Here is a 20,899-nt window from a genome sequence, read left to right on the forward strand (position 1 = left end):
GTTCCCTGTTTCTGAGGGTCGCTACAGCAGATTTGATAGTTTCCATCAGTACCTGTGAGGACACAGCACCGGTGGTCGTTGTTAACCCGGGCCTCAGTTGACTTGGTATGGTCTTGACCGATCCGGTATGGTCTTAACTGAGCTGGTATGGTCTTGACTGATCCGGTATGTCTTGACTGATCCGATATGGTCTTGACTGAGCCAGTATGGTCTTGACTTATCCGGTATGGTCTTGACTGAGCCAGTATGGTCTTGACTTATCCGGTATGTCTTGACTGAGCCAGTATGGTCTTGACTGATCCGGTAACGTCTTGACTGAGCCAGTATGGTCTTGACTGATCCGGTATGGTCTTGACTGATCCGGTATGGTCTTGTCAGTCCACATAATGATTTGGCAAAGTTTACATCGGATACCCTTCCTGACACAGCCACGGGGGCACAGGTTTAGTGCTGCATGCCACCCCAGTAGTCATGGACTTGTGCCCTTGCCTGTCGCCACGTCTGGTTCACTGTGTCTGGTGAACTTTTATTCACACAGTTTCAGAAAGCCAAAAGAAACCCACCACCACATGTACACTCACTCTGTTTCTTACTCTGCTCTGATAACCAGTTAATATCGTCACACGAAGGTGTAATTATGGCGCCAAGCAACACCTTTATTGTTTTCTGGTCCTAGTGTAAGTCTACATGCAAAACTACCAGTCAAGTCAGTTTTACTTGTATAGCCCAATATCACACATACAAATGTGCCTCAGGGGGCTTTACAGCAAAGCAACATCCTGTCCTTAGACCCTCGCATCGGATGAGTAACGACTCCCTAAAAAACCCTTTAACAGGGGGAAACAATAGGAAGAAAGCTCAGGGAGAGCACCAGAGAGGATCTCTCCCCCAAGACGCACAACGTGCAACGATGTTGTGTTTACACAATTTACACATACAGCATTGTACGACGATAACAGAATTATAATGGAATTATAAGATATATGAAGAATATGATGAGCAGGATGCCAAGCAGTGTCCAGATGCCACCGGAACAGCCCAGGACTCGAGCCACGTCACCACCGTCACCATGGAGACCTGGGAGGAGGACAGACTGCACATGCACACAGGGGAGACTCACATCACACCATTCACACACACAGGAGAAGAGAAAGGAGAAGACATCATCCAGAGAGAGAAAAGACATGTGAGAGAAGAGAACAGTTTACAGTAGTCAATAATCTATAATCTATACTCTATAATCTATAATCTTAATCTATACTCTATAATCTATACTCTATGATCTATAATCTATACTCTATTCTCTATAATCTATGATCTATACTCTATACTCTATAATCTATACTCTATGATCTATACTCTATACTCTATAATCTATACTCTATTCTCTATAATCTATGATCTATACTCTATACTCTATAATCTATACTCTATGATCTATACTCTATAATCTATACTCTATAATCTATAATCTATACTCTATAATCTATACTCTATGATCTATAATCTATACTCATATAATCTATAATCTATAATATATACTCTATATCTATAATCTATACTCTATGATCTATACTCTGTAATCTATGCTCTATGATCTATGATCTATACTCTATAATCTATACTCTATGATCTATACTCTATAATCTATACTATATGATCTATGATCTATACTCTATAATCTATACTCTATGAATCTATACTCTATAATCTATACTCTATGATCTATAATCTATACTCTATAATCTTTAATCTGGCCGACAGAACAGTGGTTGGTGAACTCATTGAGACAGAAACCGACCCGCCATGCGGTCCAGGTTGTGAAGCACTCACACTAAAGGCAACTAATTGTAGACTAAAGCAAAAAGTTGAGTTTTAAGTTTGGCTTTAAAGGACTCAACAGAGTGACTGTGTGACGGCGGCAGGCAGGTTCCCCCGCGGTAGGAAAGGGCCCTGCCAGCAGCGGACTTCTTTTTAACGTTGGGCCCACACAGGGGCCCTGTATTTTTGAGAGCGGAGAGCTCGAGGTGGACTGTACGGTTTAATGGCGGCCCAACGAGAGAGGCAGGAAATACACAATTTTCTGAATTATAATTAATGTGTGTGTGTGTGTGTGTGTGTGCGCAATTATGTGGCTAGCCCAATTAAGTACATTCATTTTGGCAGGAAAACATATAGTGCCCTGTCATGTCTTGGGGAAATGTGTGCACATTACTTGGTTTTTATGTCCAATTACGGTGTGGTCCTCCAGGATAATCACACCGGGAACATGTACTTGTCTCCTCGCGTGACCGGTCACCGTGTGATGGGTTTCTGTGCTTTGGCTCGCCAGTCTGGACCGGGAAGTGATATGTCTGCCCTCTGCCAGAACCGGGAGCAGTACTCATCAGCCGCAGTGCAGCGGAGAGACACGGTAACCGTGGAACTCCACATGTAACCATGTCCTCCTTCATCTTGTGCCACGAGTTCAGCCGACGCTAATCGCAGTGTGCCGGCGCTCCAGTAAACGCACACAGCTGTGCTCGCCTCGGAGTAGAAGAACTCTATTAGAATTTACATCTTGTCTGTTCCGATCAAATGCTAGCGCGGCAACTTTCCGCAGCGCTGGTGAAGGGCCTTTTCAGAGCATAACTACACGTTAGCAGAATTTACAAGCCTTTCTGTCAAACTGACAATGTGTTTTGCCGATAACGCCATCTGTTACCCCTCGACTTGTTACCAGGAAGCAATTAAAAAAATGCATATTCATATATGTCCTGTAACTGGAAAGTCAATCAACACCATGACAAAGTTAATGAAAGAATGTGTCTTATTCAAACTGCACACAGTCTGAGTGCAAATTGCTGACCGCATTTAGACGCTAAGTTTGTTCATGGACTTCAGTTCGGCGTTCAACGCCAGCATCCCAGATATCCCCCGCTCTGAACTCACCCGGCTCACTGTGCCAGCCCCCGTCTGCCAGTGGATTGAACACTTTCCCCAGCTGGTGAAGCTGGGGAAAGTCGCATCCAGCACCCGGACAATCAGCACTGGCGTCCCCCAGGGATGTGTGCTCTCCCCTCTACTCTTCTCCCTCTACACAAATGGCTGCACCTCGGTTGACCCATCTTGTAAACTGCTGAAGTTTGCAGACAACACACCACCATCATTGGCCTTATGTGGGATGGTGACGAGTCTGCATATAGACGGGAGGTTGATCAGCCGGCCCTCTGGTGCGGCCATAACAACCTGGAGCTGCATGTATGCAAGTAACCTGCTAACATCTGTTTCAGCATCTCTGACATATTCTCCGCACCCCTGCACTTTATCACCTCTTATATCACATGTATATAGTCAATCCGTGTGTATATATCTGAATGCTGTTGTGCTGTTATGCTATGTTAAGTGCACCGGCAGAGCCACGAAACCCGAGTCAAATTCCATGTATGTGCAAACCTACATGGCCCATAAACAAGATTCTGATTGTGAAGTTTGATCAGTAGTACATCAGACTCATAGTGGTTTCCTACAGACTCAGAAGACACGCTACATGAGAGGCACAAGTAACACAAAACTCTTCCCATGAGTGACGGGAATGCTCAGCTGTGCTAATACCGCTAGCACCGCCTCGAAAGAAAGGCTCCTAGATCCGTTTGTTAACCCCCTACGAGCAGATATAACCTCCAGTGCAGCAGCCTGCTATGGCTCCATCAGGTGAACAGTGGAGGGCAACATTGGTGCTTGTGATGCTAAATGAAGGCTAATGGCCCTGGAGGGCCCCCGCTATTCATCTCTGTTTATCACTGACACCCTCAAAGAGCCTCTTCAGCTTCCTGGCCACACTGCTGGAGTGCCCTGTGTGTGTCTGTATGTGTGTGTGCACCCACACACATGCCCTGCAAACACTTTAAAGCCTGGTATCCAAAAGCTTAATTAAACGATCTGATCCGACGCCGATTTGCATAATAAAGCACCCTTGCGAGGAGGCGCTGAGGAGGGATGAGGGGCGGTGGAGGAGCAGGAGGGGAGACGGAGCGGTGTTGGGCGAGGGGGCTCTGTGGCGCTGCAGCAGGCAGGGAAGCAGGAAGGAAACAGATGTGTTGAACTCGAAGCCTTCCCCGGCACCCTGGCAGCATTACCACGCCCGGGTAACAGACCCGGCACTGTGGCGCCGCTGGCCGGAGCCGTGTCCCGGTGCACACCTGCTCTCGCATGTCAAGCCACTTTTATGTGCGGAGCCCATTATCGCAATTACACATTTGCCACAGGGGGCTTTACAGCAACATAATATCCTGTCCTTAGACCTCATGGTCGGATAAGGAGCAACGCCCTAAGACAACCCTTTACGTAACAGGCAGGGGAAGTGGGGAGAGAGCTCAGGGAGAGCAGCAGAGGAGGGATCGCTCTCCCAAGACGCACAACGGGCAGTGGATGGTGTGTTTACACAGTTTACACAATACAACACTGAAAGAGGATAACAGCGTTATATTGGAATTATAAAATATATGGGTCGTCCTCGGGGTCGTCCTCTGTGTGGGGTTTGCATGTTCTCCCCATGTCTGGGTGGGTTTGCTCCGGGGGTCCGGTTTCCTCCCACAGCCCAACACATGTAGGTCAGGTGACCGGCCGTACTAAATTGTCTCTAGGTGTGAATGTGTGTGTGGGCCCTGTGATGGCCTGGCGGCCTGTCCGGGGTGTCTCCCCGCCCGCCGCCCAATGACTGCTGGGCTAGGCTCCAGCATCCCCGCGACCCGTCTTCGGATAAGCGGGCTTGGATGATGGATGGACGGATTATGAAATATGTGAAGAATAAGATGAGCAGGATGCCAAGCAGTGTCCAGACGCCACCGGAACAGCCCAGGACCTCAGCCACGTGACCACCATCACCATGGAGACCTGGGAGGAGGACAGACTGCACATGCACACAGGGGAGACTCACACCACACCCTTCACACACACAGGAGAAGAGAAAGGAGGAGACGTCATCCAGAGAGAGAGAGAAGACACGTGAGAGAGGAGAACTGTTTGCAGTGGTCAATAATCAATAATCTATACTCTGGTGGACAGAACAGTGGTTGGTAAATTCATTGAGACAGAAACCGACCCGCCATGTAGTCCAGGTAATGAAGCACTCAAAGACAACTAATTGTAGGTTAAGACAAAAAGATGAGTGTTAAGTCTGGGTCTAAAGGACTCAGCAGACTCTGATTGTCTGGCGGCAGCAGGCAGGTTATTCCACAAGACCGGGGCCCGGTAGGAAAAGGCCCTGCTGCCACCAGCTGACTTCTTCTTACCTCTGGGTCACACAGGAGCCCGGTGTTGTGAGAGTGAAGAGCTGGAGATGGACTGTACGGTTTAAGGAGATCAGACGGGTAAGATGGGGACAAGCCCGTGTAGGGTTTTATACGTCAGCAGAAGCATCCAGAAGTCTGATCAGTGGTAATCCTGGCTGGAAGAAGCTGCTCTAACTCGCGGACTAGAGACAGCCTATCTGTAACTACGGACAGTCGCCATGCACCACCGTTTTAACGAGGCCATTTTGACTGCAAATGCAGTAGAGCTACTGCTAAGCTAGGCTACACTCGGAGCCAGTAATAAACCAGGACCCATATGTCTTTGCTCAGCAGGGTGTTAATCCGCATGGCATCTATTCATTGGCACGGTGGCGCAGTGGTTAGCGCGGTCGCCTCACTGCAAGAAGGTCCTGGCTTCGAGCCCCGGGGTAGTCCAACCTTGGGGGTGGTCCCGGGTCGTCCTCTGAGTGGAGCTTGCATGTTCTCCCCGTGTCTGCGTGGGTTTCCTCCGGGGGCTCCGGTTTTCCTCCAACAGTCCAGAGACATGTAGGTCAGGTGAACCGGGCCTCACTAAATTGTCCTAGGTGTGTGTGTGTGTGTGTGTGTGTGTGTGTGTAAAGTTGGCATTACTTCGTGGATATGTCATCATGGTGTTCGTGGCGCTAAACACGATGATGGTGTTCGTGAGTGTTTTACTGAGCAAGCCGGTGGCCGTTCTCTCTACCAGCTGCTGACCTCCTCCTGACCTCCGTCTTCACCGGTCCCACCTGCTGAACCCCGCTGGCGCTCCGCCTGAGAGGAGCGGCGGTATCAGTCTGACAATAACCCAAGACTTCAGTTTGCACTCCTACCTAGTATACCCAAATACAGCATCTGCCAGTCCCCACCTGCCTCCCCGCCTGCCTCCCCGCCTGCCTTCCCGCCCGCCTCCCCGCCTGCCTTCCCCTGTGCGGCTAGTTTGCCTCGGTATGTAAATGCCCTGCTAAGACATGTTGTCAGCGGAACAAGGGGGACTGATTATACGGGCCACATTCAGGGCTAGGTGTGTTGACTCCTGATTTAAAACCGGTGTTTATTTGCTATCCGTGTGATTTGACGACGTTCCCCGTCAGCTAGCCCGACACGCGAGGTGTGACGAGACCCGCAGCTCGTGTGCTGGACACCGAGAACGAGATGGCAGAAGGCCAGAATACTTGTCGCCTCCTAAAGGGAATTTATATCAACTCCCCCAGTTTACAGCAAATAATATACCAGCTCATAACCGCTGTCTTTCATTTCAAATGGCTGAGCCACTTTGCCCCCCCCTCCTTTCCCCCAAGGGGGGGGGATCCGTCCCAGGCTTCATGTCGCTGAGCTTCTCCAGGCCTCAGAAAACTAATTTGTCCACACCTGGGAAAGGGGAAAGAGGAGTATTGGGGAAATCAGGACAGACATCGTATGCAGAGGAACAATGAGAGGAGGGTGACGTGGCGGTAGATGAGAGGCAGCAGAGGAGGGAGGCGAGGAGAGAGGAGGTGAAGGTCATGGTGACCTAGTGGGAATGAAAACAAAAGATGCAGAGTGATGGGGACCGGAACAGTCTGCTGGTCCACACTCCTCCCGCTTTGATCTCCTCCACCCTGAACTGTGTCTCTGTGTGTGTGTCTGTGTGTGTGTGTGTGCGGTAGAGAGAGAGAGAGCGAGAGAGAGAGAGAGAGAGAGAGAGAGAGAGAGAGAGAGAGAGAGGGGCAGAGAGAGGGCCAGAGAGAGAGAGGGAGAGAGAGAGAGAGGTGGATAAACAGACCAGATGATGGGGGTAGAGGGGGAGGGATACTTCCTTACTTTACATTAAACATGAGAAGTTACAGAGTAAGTTATAGAGGAACTTCTCATGTCAAAGATCAGCGGTCACGAGGTCAGGGGCAAATGCAAGGTGGAGATAAAGCCTAGATTTCATCCTGTCTGAAACAACATCTCGTCCTTTAAAAGGCTCTTCACCACCACACACACTGGCCATGAGAGAAATGCTGGGTGCATCCTAAAATAGAGTCAGCCACTGGACCCTCCAGCAGCCATGTGCGGTATTGATTGGGACATCCTGTGACCTACGCTATCGATCGAGCAAATTGCAGGCCAGGTCATTTGTGGTTGTGGCAGTCATGTAGGAAAGCGGCAAGGCCGTCCGCTCTCCCCATCTCATGTAGCAATAAAACTGAACCATGTGTCTGGCTGTGCGCTCTACCCTTTACATGAGCCTGGGCTTCAGCTATAATTAGTAAAAAAACACTGCCCTCATAACCTTGTGTGTGTGTAAGTGTTAATGTGTGTGTGGGCACATTCTTTGTGCACGAATGAGTGGTTGTGTGTCTCTGCGTTGCATCACTCGCTGCAGATATAAAGGAACAAACCCCCCCATCCCAACCAATTTACAGTTAATTCCCTTGCAGAACCACACGCCAAGGTCACACACACATGCATAGAAATGCACACACACACACACACACACACACACATATATATATATATATATATATATATATATATATATATATAATCCTACAAAATGATGTATGAAAATTATGAAGATGAGGGAAAGAGTGATAGAAGCCAGGTTAGGAGGAGAGGTGATGATCAGCAGCGAGCAGCAGTATGGTTTCATGCCATGAAAGAGCAGCACAAGATGTGATGTTCGCTTTGAGAATGTTGATGGAGAAGTATAGAGGAGGCCAGAAGGAGGTACACATTGTGTCTTTGTGGATTTAGAGAAAACATATGACAGGGTGCCGAGAGAGGAGGTGTGGTACTGTATGAGGAAGTCGGGAGTTGCAGAGAAGTATGTAGGAGTGGTGCAGAATATGTATGAGGGCAGTGTGACAGTGGTGAGGTGGCGGTAGGAATGACAGTTGGGTTCAAGGTGGAGGTGGGATTACATCAAGGATCAGCTCTGAGCCCTTTCTTGTTTGCAATGGTGATGGACAGGTTGACGGACGAGAGCAGCAGGGGTCTCCGTGACGATGATGTTTGCAGATGACATTGTGATCTATAGCGAGAATAGGGTGCAGGTGGAGGAGAGCCTGGAGAGGTGGAGGTATGCACTGGAGAGAAGAGGAATGAAAGTCAGTAGGAGCAAGATGGAGTACCTACGCATGAATGAGAGGGGGGACGGTGGGATGGTGAGGATGCAAGGAGTGGAGGTGGCGAAGGCGTTTGAGTTTAAATACTTGGCAGTCGAAAGTCACGGGGAGAGAGCAGGATGGAGGTGAAGAAGGGAGTGCAGCGTGTCTGTCTGATGCCTGGCCAGGCGGAGGTAGCACGGGGATTCGATCCAGCGATCCCTGTGTTGGTAGGCAACACAATAGACCGCTACTCTACCCGGGCGCCGCAATCTTTTTTTATTTTATTTCTGTATCTTTCACCATGTCATGTACGCTAATTCATAGATGGGTCCGTTATCTATTCCTCGTTTGTCTTTTGCGCGTCACATTGCGACGGAGTATCCTGCTTTTAATGCCGCACCTTTGGTGGATGGCTGCGGGTGTCCAGCCGGATCTACGCCCTACCCACCCCTGCCTCTGCCCGCTTGAGCTCCCCACCCTCCGTCACTCTACTGCCACTGGATTCTCCACCTCTGCGTGACCTGCGGTTGCCATGCTGACAGGCCCTGGTAGACCTACGACCCTTGTCGGCAGCAGTGGGACTCCTTCAGCCACCGTCGCTGTGCTCCTGTTCTTCATGGCTACGTCTCCGAGCCCTCCTCCGCCTCCTGGCACGTGGACTGCTCTGTAGGGGCAAACCAGCTAAGCAGAACTCCTCCAAAAATAAGTACATGCACAGGGGCTGTGGCCGAGGCTACAGCTTTAACCTGCGTAGTGTTGACAACATTACCTGCATAAGGCTGAGCAGACGCACACATCACCTGCCTGGCGCTGTAGACCACAGTCTACTGCAGCCTTCGCCCCCCCCCCCCCCAGCCCCCCAGCCGCCCCCCAGCCCCCCTCGCATGGTACTTTTTAACAGCCGGTCTCTGACCAGTGCATCCACCCTGATGCAGGACTTTATTCCCGATGACGGCTCTGGACTGATGCTTTTAACCGAAACCTGGCACAGAGACGGTGTTGTCCTCCACCCTAACGAGGCTTCTCCACCGGGGTACGATCCCGTCGAGAAGGCTCGTGTTCGTGGCCCCCCGGCGGCGGCGCTGCTGTCCTGCACAAGGACCCTACTCCTCCAGACACCGACTCTTTCTGAAACCCAACCCTTTGAGTGCCTGCTTTTAAATGGTGTCCACCAAAACCGCTAATGGCTGTGCTCCTTTACCACTCTCCCGGGTCCAGCTCGTCCTTCCTTTCATCCCGGAGGTCTCTAACTTTCTTACCTCAGTATGTCCCACACTCGCATGTGGATTCCCTCACATGACTCGTGGCTGCTGGTTTTCTGACCCACCTGGACTTGCCGAACCTCACACCACGGCGTGTGACCGGCCCGACCCACCGCCGTGGCCACACACTGGAGCTCACCTGCCTCTGACCTGAACATCTCCGACCATAAGTCTGTATCACTACCTCTGGCCAGTCCATCTTCCAGTCAGCCCCCCCCCCCCACCCCCCCCGACAGGGTGACACGGGACTGCAGTCTGCACAGTATGGACACTGCCCTCGTTCCAGTCCACATCAGGTGCTGTGGACATCACTGGACGACTCTGTTGGGCAACGAATCTCTGCTTTAAATTCTATGAATTCATCTTCTCTCTCTGTCTGTCTCTCCCTCTGTCTCTGTCTCCGTCTCTGTCTCCCTCTCTCTCTCTCTCTCTCTCCCTCTCCTCTCTCTCTCTCTCTCTCTCTCTCTCTCTCTCTCTCTGTCTCTCTCTCTGTCTCTCTCTCTCTCTCTCTCTCCCTCCCTCTCTCTCTCTCTCTGTCTCTCTCTCTCTCTCTCTGTCTCTCTCTCTGTCTCTCTCTCTGTCTCTCTGTCTCTCTCTCTGTCTCTGTCTCTGTCTCTCTCTCTCTCTCTGTCTCTCTCTGTCTCTCTCTCTGTCTCTCTCTCTGTCTCTCTCTCTGTCTCTCTCTCTCTCTCTCTCTCTCTCTCTCTCTCTCTCTCTCTCTCTCTCTCTCTCTCTCTCTCTCTGTCTCTCTCTGTCTCTCTCTCTGTCTCTCTCTCTGTCTCTCTGTCTCTCTCTCTGTCTCTGTCTCTGTCTCTGTCTCTCTCTCTCTCTCTCTCTCTCTCTCTCTCCCTCTCTCTCTCTCTCTCTCTCTCACTCACACACCCACACACAGAAACATGCACATGTGCAGACGGACACATGCAGAGCATTTGGTATTGCACAGGGACCTTGGCGGGCCAGTGACAGTGATGGATATGGCAGTACCATCAGCTTGTTGACTGGAGCCGTGATGCCGCCCACCTCCGCCCACCTCCGTCCACCTCCGCCCACCTCTGGGATCTGTTCTGCTGAGCTCACACTTTCTTCTGTCTGCTTACTACTGATGCTGTTTTTTCTTGTTTTTGTTTTTGTTTTTTTAGAGAGAGACAGAGATAGAGCGAGAGAGAGAGAGACAGAGAGAGAGAGAGCTCCCCCTCAGTGAGCCTGAAACAGAGCTACACTTCCTCACCAACTGTGAAAAATATAGACATCTTAGAGAAGCACATTTTAAGCAGTTTGAACTAATAACAAGAGGTTTCTAAACCTGCCAGATGAAGCACACTAGCAGTCCTGCGAGGGGAGGACCCAACGAGCTGCAGGCAGCAGCCGTCTGTGCTGCTGCCTGCCATAAAGGGAGGGACAGTGAGTGTAAGTTAGCAGCAGTCTATGTTGCTGCCTGCCATAAAGGGAGGGACAGTGAGTGTAAGTTAGCTGCAGTCTATGTTGCTGCCTGCCATAAAGTGAGGGACAGTGAGTGTAAGTTAGCTGCAGTCTATGTTGCTGCCTGCCATAAAGTGAGGGACAGTGAGTGTAAGTTAGCTGCAGTCTAAGTTGCTGCCTGCCATAAAGTGAGGGACAGTGAGTGTAAGTTAGCTGCAGTCTATGTTGCTGCCTGCCATAAAGTGAGGGACAGTGAGTGTAGGTTAGCTGGAGTCTGTGCTGCTGCTTGCCATAAAGTGAGGGACAGTGAGTGTAGGTTAACAGCAGTCTATGTTGCTGCCTGCCATAAAGTGAGGGACAGTGAGTGTAAGTTAGGTGCAGTCTATGTTGCTGCCTGCCATAAAATGAGGGACAGTGAGTGTAGGTTAACAGCAGTCTATGTTGCTGCCTGCCATAAAGTGAGGGACAGTGAGTGTAGGTTAACAGCAGTCTATGTTGCTGCCTGCCATAAAGTGAGGGACAGTGAGTGTAGGTTAACAGCAGTCTATGTTGCTGCCTGCCATAAAGTGAGGGACAGTGAGTGTAGGTTAACAGCAGTCTATGTTGCTGCCTGCCATAAAGTGAGGGACAGTGAGTGTAGGTTAACAGCAGTCTATGTTGCTGCCTGCCATAAAGTGAGGGACAGAGAGAGAGACAGAGACAGAGACAGACACAGAGACAGACAGACAGAGAGAGAGAGGGGGGGGGATCTTTATGCCTATGTACATGTTTGCCTCCAGGCCTGTATTTTTTTGCCCAGTATGGCCCCGCCCCTGTGTGTGCTGCGTTGGTTGTATTGGTTGGTGAGTCCTGTATTGTGTGTGCTGTATTGTGTGTGCTGTATTGTGTGTGCTGTACTGTGTGTGTTGTATTGTGTGTGCTGTACTGTGTGTGCTGTACTGTGTGTCCTGTATTGTGTGTGCTGTACTGTGTGTCCTGTATTGTGTGTGCTGTATTGTGTGTCCTGTATTGTGTGTGCTGTACTGTGTGTCCTGTATTGTGTGTCCTGTACTGTGTGTCCTGTATTGTGTGTGCTGTACTGTGTGACCTGTATTGTGTGACCTGTGTTGTGTGTGCTGTACTGTGTGTGCTGTATTGTGTGACCTGTATTGTGTGTGCTGTACTGTGTGTGCTGTATTGTGTGTCCTGTATTGTGTGTGCTGTATTGTGTGTCCTGTATTGTGTGTGCTGTACTGTGTGTCCTGTATTGTGTGTGCTGTACTGTGTGTGCTGTATTGTGTGACCTGTGTTGTGTGTGCTGTACTGTGTGTGCTGTATTGTGTGACCTGTATTGTGTGTGCTGTATTGTGTGTGCTGTACTGTGTGTGTTGTATTGTGTGTCCTGTATTGTGTGTGCTGTATTGTGTGTCCTGTATTGTGTGTGCTGTATTGTGTGTCCTGTATTGTGTGTGCTGTATTGTGTGTCCTGTATTGTGTGTGCTGTATTGTGTGTGCTGTACTGTGTGTGCTGTATTGTGTGTCCTGTATTGTGTGTGCTGTATTGTGTGTCCTGTATTGTGTGTGCTGTATTGTGTGTGCTGTACTGTGTGTGCTGTATTGTGTGACCTGTATTGTGTGTGCTGTACTGTGTGTGCTGTATTGTGTGACCTGTATTGTGTGTGCTGTACTGTGTGTGCTGTATTGTGTGACCTGTATTGTGTGTGCTGTACTGTGTGACCTGTATTGTGTGTGCTGTATTGTGTGACCTGTATTGTGTGTGCTGTACTGTGTGTGCTGTACTGTGTGACCTGTATTGTGTGTGCTGTACTGTGTGTGCTGTATTGTGTGTGCTGTATTGTGTGACCTGTATTGTGTGTGCTGTATTGTGTGACCTGTATTGTGTGTGCTGTACTGTGTGTGCTGTACTGTGTGACCTGTATTGTGTGTGCTGTACTGTGTGTGCTGTACTCTGTGTGCTGTACTGTGTGTGCTGTACTGTGTGACCTGTATTGTGTGACCTGTATTGTGTGACCTGTATTGTGTGTCCTGTATTGTGTGTGCTGTACTGTGTGTGCTGTATTGTGTGTGCTGTATTGTGTGTGCTGTACTGTGTGTGCTGTACTGTGTGTGCTGTACTGTGTGTGCTGTACTGTGTGACCTGTATTGTGTGACCTGTATTGTGTGACCTGTATTGTGTGTGCTGTACTGTGTGTCCTGTATTGTGTGTGCTGTATTGTGTGTCCTGTATTGTGTGTGCTGTACTGTGTGTGCTGTATTGTGTGTGCTGTACTGTGTGTGCTGTATTGTGTGTCCTGTATTGTGTGACCTGTATTGTGTGACCTGTATTGTGTGTGCTGTATTGTGTGTCCTGTACTGTCTGTGTTGTATTGTGTGTCCTGTATTGTGTGTGCTGTATTGTGTGTCCTGTATTGTGTGTGCTGTACTGTGTGTGCTGTATTGTGTGTCCTGTATTGTGTGACCTGTATTGTGTGCTGTACTGTGTGTCCTGTATTGTGTGTCCTGTATTGTGTGACCTGTGTTGGTTGGTGAGAATGTGATAATTGCTGTGCCTCACAGCCTCTGCAGGATTCATGGCTTTACCTGGACTTACAAATACATTTTGGATTTGGGAACACTGTTGTAGTAGTGCTCCCCCCACCCCACCCCACACACACACACACACACACACACACACACACACACACACACACACACACACACACACACACACACACACACACACACACACACACACACACACACACAGAGACACACACACACACACACACACACACACACACAGTTAATGCGGGCCATAAAGTGGACTTAAAGGTGTCTGGAAAAGGCTTCTGGCAGACTTAACCGCTTTGCTCCCCAACCTGCGTCAGATGAGAAGGGGTTGGGAGAGGACAGGAGAGGGGAAGGGAGGACAGGACAGGACAGGAGAGGAGAGGAGAGGAGATGAGAGGAGAGCAGAGGAGAGGAAAGAAGAGGGAAGGGGAGGGGAGGAGAGGACAGAAGAGGAGGAGAGAGAAGAGGACGGGAAAAGAGGAGGGAAGATGAGAGGACAGGAGAGGAGAGGAAAGAAGAGGGGAGGGGAGGGGAGGAGAGGACAGGACAGGACAGGACAGGACAGGACAGGAGAGGAGAGGAGAGGAGAGGAGGAGAGGAGATGATAGGAGAGGAAAGAAGAGGGGAGGGGAGGGGAGGAGAGGACAGAAGAGGAGGAGAGAGAAGAGGACGGGAAAAGAGGAGGGAAGATGAGAGGAGAGGACAGGAGAGGTGATGAGAGGACAGGAGAGAAGAGATGAGGGGAGGAGAGGAGAGGAGGGGAGGAGATGAGGTGAGAGGAGACGAGGAGACGAGAGGGGAGGATGGGTTAAACAGAGGAATGAGCAGGATTTGAGGGAGGAGGAGTGGACTTGAATAAAAGATGGAGTAAACAAAGAGAAAGTGACAATGTGTCTCACTATCCTATCCTGTAGTGATCACTGCCTGTGTGTGTGTGTGTGTGTGTGTGTGTGTGTGTGTGTGTGTGTGTGTGTGTGTGTGTGTGTGTGTGTGTGTGTGTGTGTGTGTCTCCATACCACATTACATCAGAAAAACTGGGCATGTTTCAGCAGAGCTCCCAGCTGAGGGACAACCTCAAAGACACATGTGAGCAGTTACTGACCCCGACACCTCCACCCTTCCTCCCTGACTCTCCTGCTCTCCTCCGCTTCTGAGGCACTTCTTCTTTTGTTTGTGCGATTTCATTCTGTCATCTCTGTCCAAGCAGACGGAGTGTGTTATTGATAGGACACGTGTTGTGTTAGCTAGCGCCACTGGTGTGGTGGGGGTGTGGGTAACCTGTGCCTCCTGGTCGGCATCGCTCACCTCTGTTTCTCCGCCTCTCTGTCCCCAGCGTGCAGGCCGGGCTTCTACAAGACCGCCCTTGGCAACGCGGAGTGCTCGAAGTGCCCCCCCCACAGCTTCTCCCACCACGAGGGGACGCTACACTGCAGCTGTGAGAAAAACTACTTCCGCGCCGAGGGCGACCCCACCTCCATGGCTTGCACACGTAAGCACCGGCGCCTGTGTGTCTGCATGTCGCCACGTCAGTCGGCGTGTGTCTGTTGTGTGTCTGCAAGGTGTGCGGTTGTCGTCTGCCCGACTTGAGGGGGAGTGTACAGACGCAGTGGGTCGGTATCGGCTGCAGGGCTCTGTCGGCTAGCTAGGGCCTGGACTTAAGGCTCCAGACTAAAGGTGACCCGGCTTCTGCCGCCAGCTTTTCTTAAGTTGGGGGTTGGTGGGCACCCGGGTAGCGTGGTGGTCCATCCCGTTGCCTTCCAACACGGGGTCGCCGGTTCGAATCCCCGCGTTGCCTCCGGCTCGGTCGGGTGACCCCACCGACACAACTAGCCGTGTCTGCGGACGGGAAGCCGGATGCGGGTATGTGTCCTGGTCACTGCACTGGCGCCTCCTCTGGTCAGTCGGGGCGCCTGTTCAGAGGGGAGGGGGAACTGGGGGGGGATAGCGTGATCCTCCCACACGCTATCCCCCTGGTGAAACTCCTCGCCGTCGCGGCTGGCGACTCCACATGTATGGGAGGAGGCGTGTGGTAGTCTGCGGCCCTCCCCGGATCAGCAGAGGGGGTGGGGCAGCGACCGGACGGCTCAGAAGAGTGGGGTAATTTGGACGGGTGCAACTGATACTTGGGGAAAACAAGGGGGGGGGGTTGTGCATTAGTTTAGGCTAGCATGTTGTTACCGTCATTTCAAATTAACTTTTTGAAGCATTCATCTTTCTAAGCACATTGCCTTTGAAGGTGTAAGTTGACAAACCTGCTTATGTGGCCGTTTTACCAGTTCATCTTAAAGTCTCGGTATGTCAGTGACCGCGGACGGGGAAGTCTTTCGTCCCCGCAAAACGGCAGAATAAAAATCAAACCGGTCACAGACTGAATCTCGTTCAGTAACGCCGGTGCCATCCCCTCCGCTGCCATTATCAAGACAGCATCTTGTTCGGAAGTCAAACCCCCTTTCATAGAGGGGACAAAGCCATGGACAAGCTGTAATTACAGAGATAAGGGGTCCAGAGATAACGCTGATGAATATTTCAGAGGCTCGTCTGCATGGGATGGACGAGAGGTTATCTGCCGTTGACTCTCGCTACACGGGCTCGGATAAGAGCGGGCAAAGCTCACAGACAACCAAGCAAATCTTTGCTTCATGTTGAAGGGGCACAGCTACTGGGTGACTTACTGCAGCTGGGCTTCCCTGCTGGACTCGGTGGCGGATGTTTCTCACAGTGTCCCTCAGTGGACGGCGTTGGGGTGGCCTTCCTGCACCTAGGGTAAAATGTGTATTCCATCCTTATTTCCATCCTGCCCCCAGATAAGAAGTCTGGGCACATCAGCTGCTGTGGTGCTGGGCTTGTTGCTGGGCGAGTCCCAGGCAGGAAATGGGAGATCACCATCTAATACTCTTTATCGGTTACCATGGCGAGGCTGTAATGAGGCCATTGTGCGCCATGCTTTGCTTGTGAAGAGTCGTGTTCACGGTTATCGTTTGTGTTTCCATTAGCGTCATTATCATCAGTTCTGTAACCTATGGAGGTCCTAGGAGCACAGCTGATGCCTCATCATGGTGGACTTATCATTGTGCTCCAGTAGGGGGCAGTACCTGGTGGCCCCTATCTCCTCTCCAGGTATGGATGGCCGTTGGTTCGCAGAGGAACTCATCCGCCCTTTGACAGGTTTTGTTTTTAGTCCTACTGGGTGTCCACACACCCTCCTCACAGCAACCCAAGGGTTGGCGTGGGGGTGCCGGTCTAGTCGCCGACAACCCTACGGTTGCAGTTTAGCGTCGCACCCAGGACGACGTGCCATTAGCGCTGGAGCTGAAATCAGGTCTAGGAAGTCCAACACAAAAACTGCAATGACTACTGGCATCTGTGGTAATATAATGCCACTACCTGGGTTCCCCGGCACAGAGACATGGACACAGATCATAAATGAGGGCATAACAGCCAATTTATTAAAACAATGCCTTAAAAACACCAGAGTTGAAACCCCCATGTAAAAAGACTAAAAAGAAATGTTCATTAACTATATCTTCAGCAGAGAGAGAAAGCCCAGGTCTCTCTCTGCTCCCTTTGCTTGGGGTGTGGAAGCAATTTATCTGTCCTGAGTCAATTAGACGGACTCAGGACAGCTGGTCCACGCCCCACTCCGCCACACTCCACTGTCCTCACTCTGAGGCCGGGGAGAGACCCCTTCCCAAAAGGCACTGTAGGGAGAGAGTGCCTTGCTGCTGCTCTTTCCCCTCAGGGTGGGTCCAGGGTGCCTGGTCCAGCAGATCCGGTGGCTAACTGTTCGGCCTCTGACACGGGGTTTCTTTGTCATAGAAGAAGTTACCTCATTGTCACTGTACATGCTTACAATGAAATTCATTCTGTGCATTTAACCCGTCCTCTATGCGCACGCTAGGAAGGGTGGGCAGCCATGTCCACTGGGAGCAGCGGGCAGCCGCAGTGCAGCACCCAGGGACCAAGTCCAGTTCTTCTTCCCAGTGCCTTGGCCAGGAGCACAGACAGGAGTACTAACCCGAGCATACATGTCGTTGATGTCATGTTTTCTATACTTCACATGTCCTGACCCCACTTGGCTAGCCACCGGCACGTACCCAGCACAAAATCTCCCCGCGGTCCACTGATGGCGGCGTCTTCAATGAGCTGGGAGGGCCCAGCTTCTTCAATGATGCCCCCTCCCCAAGTCCTCTCCACGAGGCACCTCCCCGCCATACATCCTCAGAAACAGGGAGAGGCATCACATGTCGAAGGGCAGGTGGACTATGGACTGCAGGGTTTGCCGCTGGAGGAGGTACCGACGCTCCTGGTGGGGACGGAGAGAGCTGGCCAGATGGGGCTGTGTTGGGCATGGACTGTCGTCCCTTGGCAACTGGTCGGCAACACCTTCACTGCCGCTGGCCTGCAATGCAGCAAAAGCATCTTCTCCCGCTGCTGGGGCCCGAGCCGGCAGTTTTTTTCCTCAGCGTGCCTTCCGGTCACCTTTCCTGTGCCGGGGCACCCATACGGGCCACCACTGTGACCAAGCCTCTGCCATTACCTGGGTTCCCCAGCACAGACACGTGGACACAGATGCACAACAGCCCATTTATGAGAACACGGCCTCATAAAGTCCAGAGTTAAAACCCGTGTAAAAAGAGTAAGAGTTTATGAAGTGTCTTCAATAGAGGAAGTCCAGCTCTGTCTCTGGCTCTGGCCTCCTTGTCTGGGGTGTGGAGCCAATTTATCTGTCCTGAGTCGATTCCACCAACTCAGCACAGCCGGCCCACAGCCCAGTCTGCCACAGCGTCCATTCTACACAATCCAGTTGTGATGCGTCTTCTTCACTGACCACAACATGGATCCGGACATGTTCGTTTTCCCTTCTGGTGGAAAAAAGGCAAACGCTGTTCGCTGGGATTTCCGTATGCTCTGTGGTATCGGTACAGGACGTAACAGCGGCACCGTAGGATATCGGCACCGTTTCACATGTGGCATCAGTGGATTTGATGTGGATGTAAAGCTGCTCAGTGAATACTGGTGCCGCTGAGCTCCGCTCCAATCCGTCCTGAACCAGCTGCCCATGGGGACGCCTTTGACATGGTTCCGCTCCGTGGACGACCAGAGGAGCGCTAGTGCCATGACCAGGACACACACCCACATCCGGCTTCCCACCCACAGACACGGCCAATTGTGTCTGTAGGGACACAGGGATTCGAACCAGCGATCCCCGCGTTGGTAGGCAACGGAATAGACCGCTACGCCACCCACTCTCCGTCCTCGCTTTAGCATTCCTCTGTACATCTCATTACCTCAATGTCTAGCTTTATTTCTATTTTTCTTTTGAACACTTCTGATAAACACACACAGACGCACAATTAAAATCTGGAGTGTGGGCTTCCAGTTTCTGTCCAGTGAGCAGGAAACATTTCTGCGGTCCCCAGGAAAAAGAAAGTATTTAAAACGTGTCTCGATCTCCTCCTCCCAGCCTCCCTACCTCTGTCCCTCCCTGCCGCCCCCATCGTCCCCTCCGTGGAGCAATTTCAAAGTTTTGGTTTTGTCTTCCATGTAATACCAGCCACAGCTTTGATATAAAAATGGATGTGGAAATCTGGAGTCTATTCGGGGAAATCTGTTTGTAATGAAAACATTTCACTTTCATATGACAGCTTGGCTTTGACAGAGCCGGAGGGGTTTTGGGGAGAGGCCGTGTCACGGCCTTCATTCCTCTTTTCCTCACTGAGCCGAAGAGGGACAGGAGGTGGCGTCAGTCACTCAAACGCCGAAACACACAAACACAGACATACACAAACGTATAGCACGCACACGTGCGATGCATACATACTGGCCTCTTCTGCTGAGGGTCACATAGCAAAGCAAAGACTAGAAACAGGTATTCTCACCAGGGCATCATTGCTTGCTCCCCCCCCCCCATGCTACAGTGCAGATGGTTTTGCTCTTGGGCTCCACTTTGCTGTTTGACTGTCCAACTTTTCCTACATCTTTTGTTACTTTTTGGTACTTCTCCATGAGCAGTACTTACCAACTAGATTACTTGTAAACGTGACCATGGTTTTCATGGAGTTTCCAGATTTCATCTCTTTGAATAGAGGTTCCGCTGCCTTTAAGAACCAGACTGGCTTTTCTTTGTGGAGATTGTCTTCACTTCTGGCCATGGAATGTGAGGAATTCATGTGGATAAATCAACATTTGAGGCACTGGAATATATTAACTAGTCGTCTGACAGAAAGACGTCTGAAGGTGGTGACATTCACTTAGGAGTGATGACCCATTGACGAATGAAATAATGATTAATGTCAGTTAAATGTCAGGAAACAAATTGACAACTTAACAGAATCAAATTGATGATAGTTTTGCAGTACAATAGGAGAGACCTAATATAACAGCGAATGGTGATCTTATTCAGTGAAAGTTGAAGAGAGCATAAACCAGGTTTATGCTCTCAGTAGCTGGGCAACAGGAGACTTTGTTTTGCTTTGGGAAAAATGCCTCCCCTATCTTCTCCCTCTACTGAATGCACCAGTGTACCACACTCAGCCAGAGAATTATAGAGATTGAAAAAGGGATCTATATGCTCTACCAAATACAAGAGGATGAAAAACTTAGTGACACTGATTGTTGCTTCCCAAGCTAATGTCCCAGAACTGGCTGGTGATCAGAACCAGGGACATAAAGTCCATTGTGAAGTGGCTTTCAGACATAATGAGCCCCATGCTGATGACTATGTGGACACTATTCATTGGTCCAGCGTGAACCTGCTTGAGACCGACAGCTTAATGGATCTGGATGTGTGCTATTGGCTAAACCGGGGAGCAAGACCAAAGACTTGTTCTAACCCCGCAGTGTCAAACTCTGAGCTCTGGATAGACATTTCCCAGTGTAAAAGAAGAGTCAGACACAACAAGCACAGTTCCACTACCAGGGGTTTGGCTGGAGAACAGGTTTATCATTTTGGATAAGCTGTTTGTCAGTGACGTCGATGGTAATGCCATAGCTAGCATTAGCAACACTACCTCAGAAGCTAATGCATAGACCTATGCAACCATGGTCTGTGATACAGGTAAGCCCTTTAGGAGCATCTCTAGGCAGCACCTGGAGGTAAACAACATATCAATAGCCGCTAAAGTTAAAGTCACATCAAGAAAAAAGACAGCATCACAGCATAACATGCACTGGACATTTGAAAAAAGAAGTTAACCAAGCTAGTCAAGACATGAAACCAAAGACTCTGCTGCTAGATGACCATAAAATAAGAGATATCAAAAGCAAAGTTTTGAAAACCGCCAGTCTATCCAATGCTACA

At 50.4% G+C, this 20,899-nt stretch overlaps 1 protein-coding gene across 3 annotated transcripts in view; it reads left to right on the top strand.

Annotated features, from left to right (window-relative positions):
* Positions 1–20,899, top strand: part of epha3 (eph receptor A3) — a 181,859-nt gene that overhangs the window by 49,808 nt on the left and 111,152 nt on the right. For all 3 annotated transcript variants that reach the window (XM_056289268.1, XM_056289269.1, XM_056289270.1), the window contains one exon: positions 14,933–15,088. In XM_056289268.1, coding sequence (XP_056145243.1) covers positions 14,933–15,088 — 156 coding nt within the window. The remainder of the gene's footprint in view (positions 1–14,932; positions 15,089–20,899) is intronic.

The sequence above is a fragment of the Lampris incognitus genome, chromosome 11 (assembly GCF_029633865.1).
Source record: "Lampris incognitus isolate fLamInc1 chromosome 11, fLamInc1.hap2, whole genome shotgun sequence".
NCBI classification, from domain to species: domain Eukaryota; kingdom Metazoa; phylum Chordata; class Actinopteri; order Lampriformes; family Lampridae; genus Lampris; species Lampris incognitus.